Source organism: Mustela lutreola, chromosome X (genome assembly GCF_030435805.1).
Source record: "Mustela lutreola isolate mMusLut2 chromosome X, mMusLut2.pri, whole genome shotgun sequence".
In the NCBI taxonomy this organism is placed as follows: domain Eukaryota; kingdom Metazoa; phylum Chordata; class Mammalia; order Carnivora; family Mustelidae; genus Mustela; species Mustela lutreola.
The window spans coordinates 112027161-112039817 of record NC_081308.1 but is presented as its reverse complement, the minus strand read 5'-3'; the positions used below and the strand labels follow the sequence as shown (position 1 = coordinate 112039817).

Below are 12657 nucleotides of genomic sequence, written 5' to 3'. Positions count from 1 at the left end.
ATAAAGAAATGTGAGTTTCCCAGATGTCCTCATAAAAGTACATTTAGCTCAGGATGTAACCAAAATACCCTACATTGGCAATGAGAAATACAATGTAACAAAGTATTTTCACTAGCAGGAACACACCAGTACATAACAAGTATTTACTGACCCTCCTTTTCATCTGAAACCCCAGGCAAGGAAAGGTGAATTCTATCCCCCATAGCTACAGTTTGGTGAAAAAGAAATCTTCCATCCTGCTTGTCTAAAAGTATCCTTCTCAAGTCAGGTAAATGGACGAATTGCAGAATCCTTCTCTTTTTGTCCTTCCTGAACGGAATTCCCCACCGAATGACTTTTAATGACTGAGGAGACAGAACCAATGGTGGGGAAGGGGTAGGGCGTCTAACTGGAAGTCTCAAGCTTTTATTTGGAGACAGTTCCAACTCTGTAGCTCATTCCTTAATACATCTGCACATTTAATAGAAAAAACAGTGTTTTAAGTGATCAGTTAAGTGACTTAATTCCATCCCACTTTTTGACTAAGGCTGATGTTCCAGAAATATGAACCATTGTTATACAGAGAATCCCTATACCCATTGTATAGTACACAGGTGTACTTCAGGATGGGAAACAAGGGAAAATGATAAGAACATAATAAAAGCAAATCAGAGCAAAGCTAGCACCACCATTCTCAGTGACACACTCCTTCAGTCACCAGTGTCTTGCTCCTTTCCTCTAAAAACTTCTCTGGGTAAAACCAGTCCCTGGATGGGACCTCACACTCCTTCATGCTAAGGTCTAAATGACCCATAGAAACTAAAATGTCACAAGGATTTTGCATACTAAGGAGTGGCAGGTTTAAAACAAAGGAATTTAGGCTACTGTCCCCAGGAAAAAGAGATATTTGGGGGACAATTGTGTGCTTTCCTCCCATTCACATAAATCATACTTGACTTTAGTTGGTAATTTGTGTTGAGGGAAATTAATCATGATTTTTTTATACTTTGAAAAGCATTTGTTTCATTTTGGAAATTACAGATCTTGTGATCCTGGTTTGGTCTGCTATTTTTTTTTTAAGATTTTATTTATTTATTTGACAGACAGAGATCACAAGTAGGCAGAGGCAGGGAGAGAGAGAGACAGAGAGGAGGAATCAGGCTCCCTGCAGAGTGGTCTGCTATTTTTGATGTGTTTTCTGTGTTTCCTACCTAATGACTGAAATTTAAAAACTAAGATGTAAATCTTCCCATTTTTGATCAAAATAAATAGAAATAGAAACAATAATATTTAATAATTGACCTTGCATAATGTTCCACCCTTTACAAAATTCTTTCATATCCATGATCACGCATATTATTGGTGTTTAATTACTACTTAATAACAGGGGTACAAAAGGAACACACACCAATAAACTCACAGTAATTCAATCCAATTACTAATATTGGGTACCTACCATGATTTGCCCCACGTTCTGTGAGGCCCTTCACTTTGTCTCCCTGCAGGGGTTTTAAAATTCAGTAGTGAAGGCAAAAGAAGGGCTCCTGCACATTGGCCATCTGAGAAGTATCAGAGTTGCAAATAGAGCAATATACATAAAACCGAAAAGTCACGCTTTGCCTTGTAAGAGAATGTTTGCAGCTGCAATTAGGAGATTCAAGGAGTTCTTCTGCAGAATTTATAAAGGTGGGAATAGCACCACCAATCCCTCTTTGGAGACCTGGGAAAGGGCAGTCCCCGGAGGGGTTCTGGGCTTTGCAAATGGTGAGAAAGACCTTTTGCCTTGCAGTTACTAGCAGAGGAAAAGTTCTTTGTGCAAGAAGAGGAGAGCGCCTCGAGGTACAAAGAGCAGATTTAAGGGAAAGAGGATTCCTTTTGCACACATCTGCGAGGGGAGCTCAGGCTGACTGTTGGGGGCGTGTGGGAAAGGAGATTTTTAGGGAGCCGCGGGCTTGTGGGTTCCCGCCTCCACCCCAGTCCGCGCCCCACACTCAGGCAACAGTTGGTCGTGCGGGGCCGGCCCGGGCTCTGGGTGGGGAGGGGGAGTCTCGCGATCGTTGAGGGGGGGGGTGGAGGAAGGGGGGAGGGTGACGGGGGGAGGCCATGACGTAGGGTGGGTGGACGGAAGTGGGGCAGGGTTGAGGGTTATTTAAAGAAGGGGGGGCTGAGCGAAGGGGTTGGAAGCGGAGTGATTCCCCACCCCTGCTCCATCTAGCTCTTTCCAGTGCAGCCACTGCCGCCGCCCAGGAGCCCTCGTCCCCTTCCTCGTCCCCCTTCTCATTCCCGCTCCAACGCCATGGAGCCGGACTCCGCTGCAGTGGCAGCCACCGTGGCACCCGCTAATGCGACCGCCACAATCGTGGTCATAGAGGACGAGCAGCCGGGGCCATCCACCTCTAAGGAGGAGGGAGCGGCCGCCGCGGCCACCGAAGCCACCGTGGCCACGGAGAAGGGCGAGAAGAAGAAGGAGGTAAATAGGAAGGGGGTGTGTGTGTGTGTGTGTGTGGTGAACAAATCCTGAGTCGGGCCCCTCCGAGGGGCCCAAGCCCTGACCTTTTGGCGCCGACAGGTACCGGCGGAGCTCCGCGGGGATGGGGGCCGAGGGCGCGCTGGGGGTGGGGGGCGGCGGAACAGTCTAGCATTCGTTCCCCTCCCCCTTTCCTCCTTGCCGCCTGGAGGGCGGGGCTGGGCACGGGCGCGGCGCGGGGTGGAGGGTGCCCGTTATCCTGGGAGCTGGGGGCTTTGGAGCCCCTCGACAGCCCCCGGCCCCATTCACATTCCCGGAACTGGGGTAACAGGGTGGGGGATGGGGCTGTGCAGGAAAAAGCCTCCGCCTCTCCCTCTCCTCTAGCTCGCTCCCTCTCCCCCCCTTCCCGTCGGCCTCTGCCTGGGAAATCTGGGCCCTTCAATCCCACACCCGCGCAAAAGGGGTTCTGCTGGGGCTTTTTTTTTTTTTTTTTAAATTTGAATTTTAAGGTGCTGGTGGTTGGGAGGGGGAGGACGATAGGAGAGGCTTGTTTTTTTGAATGGCAATGTCGGCCTTTTAGGTGGCAGCAAAAAAATCATCCCTTGTTCGTTTGGTCCCTGCCTGCTGAAGCGGGGCTGTCACCCCGAGAAAATGAGCTCTCCGCATCCTAGCCCCCCTTCCCCCGCAATCCAAACCCCAAACTGAGGAATCGTGGACGCTGGCTTAGGAAAATTTCCAACGTGTGCACCCTCACCCTCTCCTGCCCCGCCCCCGACGGTATAGTGTTTCACTCCAGGGCCACCCAAATGGTCCCCCAATCCGGCCCCAAGCCTTCCAGGCTTCCGCCTCCCTCTCCTAGTGGGCGCTGCTGGCTCCTGGACACACGCAGGCTTTTTATTTTTTTTATTTTTTAATTTTTCTTTAACCCAGCGTCGCTAGGATGAGCTGCTTCTAACATACGTAAGGGAACCGCTTAGACACATTATTAAAGCCAAATCCAGAAAATATGTATTATTTCCATAAGGCATATCTCATATGGACCAAGACATTCAAATAGAACTATGAAACACGTTCAGATTTGAAATAAAAAATAGGATGGGACATAAGGATTGTTGATGTATAATGAAATTGTAGAATGGATCGTTTATGGGTGGATTTCTTTCTGTTTATGAGTAGACGTATCACAATTAAAAAAACGGTAGGTAATTAAAATTATGCTTTAGAGATCTCAAGTGGCTTTGTCTGAATCATTATCTGATAGGATACGACCAAATGAAAAGCTTTTGAGGGAAAGTAACACCTTTTGCCGTGAATTAGAGTGATTTTGAATGCAGCAGTTGTTTAAGTGACATATTTTACTGTTATAAGGTTGACTAAACAGAAAGACAATTGTAGTGTTAAGTGAAAACCATAGAAAACATGCACATTTTAAGATCTATGTGGTACTTGGATCAATAAGACAATATTGTAGAGATGGGTCAAATGCCAAGTGTCAATACAAAATCACATATTGGAGAATTCAGACATGAGTCTAGGTGCTTTTTATTCGTTAGACTGGGCAGAGGTAGGGGCTAAACTTTCACATGGCAGTGAAGGTTGCTGAATTTCAAGATTGTGTAAATTTTTTGAATTGTGAGAAGATTGGGAGTCAATAAAAAACCCCGTGTAACAAACACTGAGCTGATACATATCTATTAATGAATTAGGTAACCTCATCAGAAATTGCCCTGATAATACCTCATTTGTCTGCTCAGCTTAGGGAAATGAGATGTTGGATGGCAGGAACTTTCTGAGTACCTGAAGTTTATTACTCTAGTCACCAAATCTTTTTTATTTTTCCTGAAAAAGCTAAAGACTACTAAAACATCTACTTAAGTTCTTTCATTTGTATCATTCCTTCAAATAAAGTAATTTGGCAAACATACCCCCCAAATCTAAATAGATTGCTCACTCCCTTGACTCCTTAAGTGATGTACTGAAAGTGCAGATTAACCTGTTCCTCATGTTCATTAGTTATTGTGCTCTGGAAGTTTATGCAGGAGGCTGTTTCCCCTCAATTAAATAACCGCTTCCCAGACATTTCCAGTATTGTGTTGATTCTCTTAATGATTTTTCTCTCTCCTCCTCCAATTGTAAGGCTGTTAGCTATCATTCTTTAAACACTTCATCTACTTTGATCAGAAAGAATTTATAATAAAGGACATCGATGTTACAAAACCATAAAACCATTTAAAACTGTAAAAATACAAAGAGACAGAAGTACAAGTGATGCAGTAGGTAGAGGGAAATCATTAGCCCTGTGTGTAAGGAAAAGGGATGTTACTGTGGTGGACTCATGTTTTAGTCCTGGGTTTCTGCCATCCCTTCTTGCTTTTACATTGTGTCTTCTTCTAGTGATCTTTCCCATGTCATTTGCTGCTGCTTTTATTCTCTGTAGTATAGCAAGCCAGATTATCAAACTTGCTAGAATTGTCTATCAAATAAAGAAAATAGGCTCTGAAGAAGTGCCTCTTGTGATGCGTAATATAGATGAGATTTTGTAGATTGACCTGTGACATTCAGCTACAGAAAGGCATTTTTGCTTACCTTCTGGTTCTAGAATTTACTTGGTTTAAGTGATAGTTGGATAACCTAACACTGGAAGTTGGAGTTGCTGTTTTTGGTAATGAAAGCATCAAGAAAATGGTCATGGTCTTTAAGACAGGGCATCTTGATGACCTTTTGGTATATTCTTATGGCATCTAAACTACCAGATAATAAAATCCATAAGAAATTCATTAGATTATTTTAGTCACTATTTTATCTTGTGTGAGAAGTGTACTTTTGAAAATATACAAAGGAGGTTTAGAAGGTAGGTATTTTAAAATTTGTTGTGGAAGATAGTGCCAATTAAGTAATTACCTACAGCTTTTAATAGCACTGCTCAAGATTAGGAATTTTAATCAGCATATAATTAAATTTTATAGTATTCTACCACAAGGTAGACAAGAGTATTGAGTGAAATTTTTTCTAATTAAAGCTTTAATTTTTCTATGAGTAAAATCTATGTCCTACATTATTAGATATACACTTGTGTATATGAGGGGAAGTAATTTTGACTGTTTTGAAAGTTGAAAACTGGACTTTATACAGCTTTTCAAGTAATGGTAAAGGTGTGTGTGTGTGTGTGTGTGTGTGTTTACCCAGTTTTTCTTTACTTGTTGCTTTGAAAATAAAATCAGATTTAGAGTATATGTGACAGTTTGAAAGTGTGGGGTTGAGGGAATTTTAGCAGTTTTCTGTTCTTGCCCATCCAGGATTATATTAAAAACACCCCACATAGACGATATATACATATGAGGTGCTTAAATCAAGATGGCTATTATTTGGGTTAAGAATAATTGAACAGTACCTGATCAGTGCTTCAAAGTGGAACTCTGACAAGGGTCAAATTCCATAATCTTTGTTTGGATTTTCTCAAAATAGAAATTTCAGTAAATGTTGGAAGACATACTCATTAACTATCGGAGTCATGTCTTTCTTACATTTAAGATCACATTTTGTTGATTTAGAACCTAAATTTTTGGAAACTGGTCGACAAAAAGTCATGATAAAATGGCTTTAGTTTTCACAGATTTGTGTTTTGATTTGTGCAGTCTGTGTTAAAACAAATGCTCTTGGTTCTGGTACTAAGAGGTAGATTTGTGTTTTTATTATTTTATTTCTCCATTTCTTACAGGAAATGTGGTGTATTTTATATGCCTATTTGTATTTACAAGGACAAGTTTATCTTTACGAAGGATGGTGTGCATAAAATAACCCTCCAGATAATTTCAGTATTTTTAAGAAGCTGACTTATGCCAGTTTTCACTAAATTACAACTTTTTAAATATCAAAAGTTAATAGTTGATAACCTTGAGAAACTGCTTCTATGAAATGTTTATGTAATATGGTTGAAAATACTTTTCTTTCCAGTTGGAGAAAATTAACATAAACCAAAAGTTAGAAACTGTACTGTTTTATTATTTAAATAGGAATGAACACATTGCATTACATTAAAAAGTTTTAAAGTTCTGATTAGAATATGAAAACAATAAAAACGTGTCTTTTCAGGAACAGAAACCACAGTCTTCTTCTGAGAGTCTGGCTTGTTTCCATTACATAAAGAAGTGTTTCTGAGAATTAATATTTACTTTCCTTCAATATTTTGGTTTGTGGTTGATAATATTAGCATATTCTAGATTTTGAATCTTCTATTCAATGGTCATAGGCTTTTTTATGCTTTAAATTAAAAAAAGGTGAAAAAGGTCAGTGTTTCACCTTTTGGTGTTTAATTAATGTTATTTCTCTGGCTTTAACAAGTCAGATTTTTTCATTGGACCTCAGCTGCACGGAACTGGATTAATTATAAGCCCTGCTTCATGACATGCTCTCATCCTTGGTCTATGTGTTGTCCAGTTTCATTTATTTATTATTTAATTACTTTCACTTTCTTCAGATGCAAATGTTGACCACTTTTAAGATCTTGCTTTGTAATTTGATGGCTTATTTTTTTTTGAAATTTTAGAAAAACGTTTCTTCATTTCAACTCAAACTTGCTGCTAAAGCTTCTAAATCTGAAAAGGAAATGGACCCAGAATATGAAGAGAAAATGGTAAATATATTCTTGGGTAGGATAGTAAATTACCATAGTTGGTTTTTTCCTTATTGAAGAAACTCAGTCTTAAATTAGTTTCACCATAGTTGCTTTTTACAGAGGAGATGTGAAAGATTGAAAAAGTATCAGTGTATGTATAATGAATATAGGGTCCTAGATTTTAGAATTGGAAAGTAATTTAATATATAATCAATTATAATGGATTTAAAAAATATATTTTTTTTTATTTGAGAGAGACAGAGCACAAGCTAGGGGGAGGGGCAGAGCAAGAAGGAGAGGGACAAGCAGACTCTCTGCTGGGTGGGGAGCCTAATGCTGGCCTTGGGGCTTGAGGTTTGATCCCAGGACTCAGAGGTCATGACCTGAGCCAAAGTCAGACATCCAATGAACTGAGCCACCTAGACAGCCCCATCATAATAGAATTTTTATTGAATAAATGAATCTCTTTGTTTTCATATGAAAGAATAAGGATCAGAGAAACTATGTGGACTAGTTGGGAAGAGAAGTCTCATCTCTTTACTTTTGTTAAGTGCTCTTTATCCCATAATAAGATTTTTAAAAATATTTTATTTATTTGAGAGAGAGTGCAAGAGAGAGTATGAGAGGGCACAGAGGAGTGAGAGGGTGAGGGTGAAGCCGACTCCCCGCTGAGCAGGGAGCCCATCTGAGATGATCCCAGGACCCTGGGATGATGACCTGAGCTGAAGGCAGATGCTTAAGCAACTGAGCCACATAGCTGCCCCCAAGATATTTTTTTAAAGATTATTTGAGGGGTGGGGGAGGGAGAAGGAGAGAATCCTCAAGCCAACTCCCTGCTGAGCCCAGAAGCTGGTGTGAGCTCCATTCCAGGACCCTGAGATCATGACCTGAGCTGAATCAAGAGTCAGACACTTAACTGACTGAGCCACGCTGCCACCTCCATCATAAGATGTTTTAAGCTAAAAATACTGTCTCCACTAAGTGAACATAATCAGTGGCAGCATCAGTATGGCTGAAAGAAAGCAGGTCACAAAGCCAGACTGATATTTTTTTTCTTCTTCTCTTCTTGCTTTGGATATATTAATGTTATACATTGTAAAGCATGTAATATAGTAATACATTTTCTGGAGGAAAGGAGATTAGCCCAATACCTGGAAACATTACATATTTAAGCAGTATAATCTCAGTTATGCCCACCTACTGCTTTGCCATAGATTTAAATTAGTTTTTATTAAAAAAAAATTTTATTCACTAAAATCCATATTTTAGGGGTGCCTGGGTGGCCCAGTGGGTTAGCCCTCTACCTTTGGCTCAGGTCATGATCTCAGGATCCTGGGATGGAGCCCTGCATGGGGCTCTCTGCTTAGTGGGGAGCCTGCTTCCCCCTCTCTCTGTGCCTGCCTCTTGTCTACTTGTGTTCTCTCTCTCTCTTGTCAAATAAGCAAAATCTTAAAAGATAAAATCCATACTTTAGCTTTCATTTTAGTTGGAACTGAACTTTTTGGTTGAGGGGTTGTTTTTGCAATAATATAAAAATAAGTAGAGATGAAGTCTATTTTTTGGCTGTTCCTAGTGATTTTACCAAACTCCATGCCTAAATGTCTAAGGTCACGTCTGATGCAGACAGTTAATGTTTTAACAACTCTAAAAACAACATTCCAGTGAGGGTAACATAAAATGGAAAAGTTTGGCCTCCTTCCAACTTCTGGTCTGAATGTACTTGTCTAATTCTTGTGTTTATGTTAAAGAACTCTTGTACTTTTCTGGTGTTATTAGTTATGCAGCCTTCATTAGCAATCAAATATTCTCTTTCCTGTGGTGAGAAAGTGATTGGGAATTAAAAAATCATTTTCATTTTTTTCTTTATTTAGAACGATGTATATATCTTCTGGTTTTCTAAGATTTTTTTATTGAAGTTCTATTTCATTAATGTGGTATAAGTTATACATCCTTTTATAATTTATTGAGAAATTATAAAACACACCAATTTTTAACAGTTAATATATATTAACTATTTTTACTTACATGTGTGTATATATTTTTCCTCCAAATTGTGCTCACTTTTTATATTATTAGCATAAAGTACAATTTTCCAGGGGCACCTGTGTGGCTCAATCATTTAAATGTCTTGACTCTTGCTCAGGTCATGAACTCGGGGTCCTGGGATCAAGGCCCACATTGGGCTCCATGTGGGGAGTCTGCTTGTCCCTCTGGCCCTTTCCCCACGCTTGCACTCTCTCTCTCTCAAATAAATAAAATCTTTAAGAAAGTGCAATTTTCCAGATCACTGTAATTGAAGGGAGAAATATTTATTACATTATTTTACCATGCATTCACAGTATTTTGAGATAAGATGATGCTGTATTCTAAGATATTAATTATTCCTAGATGCATAGCTAATAATTTATATTTCTGTATTTAGAATATAGTTTATATTATGATGCTTTATTTTGTTCACTAGGAAAAGAAAATCGTTATGTTTTGGAAAGAAGATTTGCTTTTTGGCCCTGATTCTTTAAGCAGGGTACTTTTAATTGGGACATTTACTGCTGTTAGATCACTTGGCTTCTCTCCAGACTGTCTGAAAACGTCATTTTCAAATTCTGCTTACTAGCTATGGGAACTTGGGCAAGTTAGTTACCCTCTCCCTACTTTACTTTTATCATCTGTAAAATGGAGATAATATTAGTACCCACCTCATAAGTTTACTAAGAAAATTAAATGAGCTGTATGTTTAAAGTGCTTAGAACATAGTGCAAAGTAGCAGGGCAATTTAAGTGTTTGTTAAATAACTTCGAATAAGAAAGAGAGTCATTACTTGTTCTTTTGTTTTGTACATTAGAAAGCAGACCGAGCGAAGAGATTTGAATTTTTATTAAAGCAGACAGAACTTTTTGCACATTTCATTCAACCTTCAGCACAGAAATCTCCAACATCTCCTCTGAACATGAAATTGGGACGTCCCCGAATAAAGAAAGATGACAAGCAGAGCTTAATTTCTGCTGGAGAGTATGTTGGCATCTCTCTCTACTTTATTCCCTCTCTTCCTCCTGTTTCCACCTGTCCCTCCTCTTATATTCTCATTCCGTCTTTTCTTATTCAGTATAATTCTGTATTTAAAAAATAAGGTTATTGTCAGTATAAATAAGTTTTGGAAGCAACAATTTTTCCTCACTAGAAATCAATAAAAATGTATGCTGGTTCTATCAACTTCTAAGCAAGACCTTAGAACTCACTTTTGTTTTCATGACAGACATTAACAGTGTACAGTAGTAGCTTAATTGACAGCTTAATATTTGGGATGAATATAAGGATATTTCTTTTCATTTCAGCTACCGCCACAGGCGCACAGAACAAGAAGAAGATGAAGAGCTACTCTCAGAGAGTCGGAAAACATCTAATGTGTGTGTTAGATTTGAGGTGTCACCTTCATGTAAGTATCTCATTATGTTGGTATTTTTTTTCTAGTTTGGTCTTAGAAAAATTATTCTTGATTGTATTTTTTTTAAGATTTTATTTATTTATTTGACAGAGAGAAATCACAAGTAGATGGAGAGGCAGGCAGAGAGAGAGAGGGAAGCAGGCTCCCTGCCGAGCAGAGAGCCCGATGCGGGACTCGATCCCAGGACCCTGAGATCATGACCTGAGCCGAAGGCAGCGGCTTAACCCACTGAGCCACCCAGGCGCCCTCCTGATTGTATTTTTAAAAATATTTTATTTATATATTTGAGAGAAAGATCACGCATGAGAGAGCACGAGGAAGGGGGCAGAGGAAGAAGCAGACTCCTCACTGAGCAGGGAGCCACCAAGGGGGCTCAATCCCAGGACCCCAGGATCATGACCTGAGCTGAAGGCAGAGGCTTAACCAGCTGAACAACCCAGGCACCCCTGTATTTGACTGTATTAATGAAAGTATGAGACATTTTGATTTCTTTTTCAGATGTGAAAGGAGGACCACTGAGAGATTATCAGATTCGAGGGCTGAACTGGTTGATCTCTTTGTATGAAAATGGAGTCAATGGTATCTTGGCAGATGAAATGGTAAGGAGTCGATAGCTAAAAGCACAATATCGGTTTTCAATTTTTAAGTAAATTTGAAATACCTGAGCTGTATTGCCTGCCCCCCTCCCCTGCCCTGAAGGCTAACTGCTTTATTTAGTTACAATGTAAAAGGCATTTGTAAAGTCTAGAATTGTTTCTTTAAGTAACCTCAAGAACATCTACTTTCACAGGCTACAAAATTCTTAGTGCATTTTCCCCATATGGTTTAAAAGACCTCCTTGTACTTTTGTTTTTGTTTTGTTTGCACTTTGGCTTCCAGGAAACTCAGAGCCAAAATGAATGCCAAAATGGAGACCCTGTGTGACATAATGGCCAGCCCTTCTTTATTTCTATTTTATTATTAACGTTCCATGTTTTCATTGTAGGCCACCTGAAACCTATTTTCTTTGTAGGTGACCTGAAATCCTTTTGGTAATGAGGTGGGGTATATAAACCAAACACTAAATGAGTGGATGAATAAACCAAACAATAAATGATGAAAGTATGAATGAATGAATATAAGCACCTCAATATGTGAGCAGTCAGAAAGTGAATAGATAGAATAAAAAGAAGAGCAATGTTGGGTCCTGATATAGCAGAGTCCTGATATACCAGGTAGGACCTGGGAAATAAGGAATAATGGGTATATAAACAAAATGACCAAAGAGAAAAAGTAAGGCATTTAAGATGCTAATTCAGCAGATCAGGGGAATACATGAAGGCCTAGATTGGTATTTTAAGACCAAATGAATAAGATAGGATTAAGGGGGAGGAGTTCTAGATCTTTATGACCCAGTGATACTCATATTTATGTGACTCTGGAGCCATATTTGTAATTACTCTTATCCAGAAGAGCCATATGACAATTTATGGCCTATAATATGTAGTGTAGTAGTTGATCCCATAGATGCTGAGGAACTGTTAGATGTGTGGCAGGAGGTCCTTTAAATCAAGGGTCTGTAGGTCCTTATATTTAGTATTCTGGGTTGGAGACTACAGTTAGCTCAGAGGAGGAGGAGCTTGGTTAATTGGATAACAGAAAGACCGTGATTACTTGCCCCAAGCTCCTCTTGGCTGCAGGTTGTCTACCGGATCTAAAGATCCTTAATACTGAAATTATGCTGACACCAGATTCTTTTTAATTATTAAAATTAGGAAAAAAAAATCAAGAAAAAAATTGAAAGTAAATCATAATTATGCTACATAGAAATAATCACAGTTGACATTTTGGCATATTTCATTTAGTATTTTAAGTCCAAATGTATTTATTTTATATAGTTGAGATCATATTTTACATATAATATGATCCTCTAATTTCTTCACATTCACACATTTTCTACATAATTCAAATATTTGTAAAAATAATTGTTAGTTCTATAATAATTAATCATGGGAAGTTACCATGGTTCTATTCATCTTCTCCCTTATTGCAGGTCATCTGGATGGATGTGTAGTATAGATATTGTATATTTAATATATATGGGTTGATATATATGTACATATGGTATGTAATAATACTGTTTTGAGAGCCCTTGTAATTTAGTTTCTCTGCACC

General features: G+C 39.2%; 1 protein-coding gene across 7 annotated transcripts in view; it reads left to right on the top strand.

Annotated features, from left to right (window-relative positions):
• The first annotated feature begins 2100 nt into the window (after window positions 1-2100).
• Window positions 2101-12657, top strand: part of SMARCA1 (SWI/SNF related, matrix associated, actin dependent regulator of chromatin, subfamily a, member 1) — a 73211-nt gene continuing 62654 nt past the window's right edge. For all 7 annotated transcript variants that reach the window (XM_059157447.1, XM_059157452.1, XM_059157453.1 and 4 more), the window contains exons 1-5: window positions 2101-2449; window positions 6993-7079; window positions 9904-10070; window positions 10394-10494; window positions 11002-11102. In XM_059157447.1, coding sequence (XP_059013430.1) covers window positions 2276-2449; window positions 6993-7079; window positions 9904-10070; window positions 10394-10494; window positions 11002-11102 — 630 coding nt within the window. In that variant the 5' untranslated portion in view covers window positions 2101-2275. The remainder of the gene's footprint in view (window positions 2450-6992; window positions 7080-9903; window positions 10071-10393; window positions 10495-11001; window positions 11103-12657) is intronic.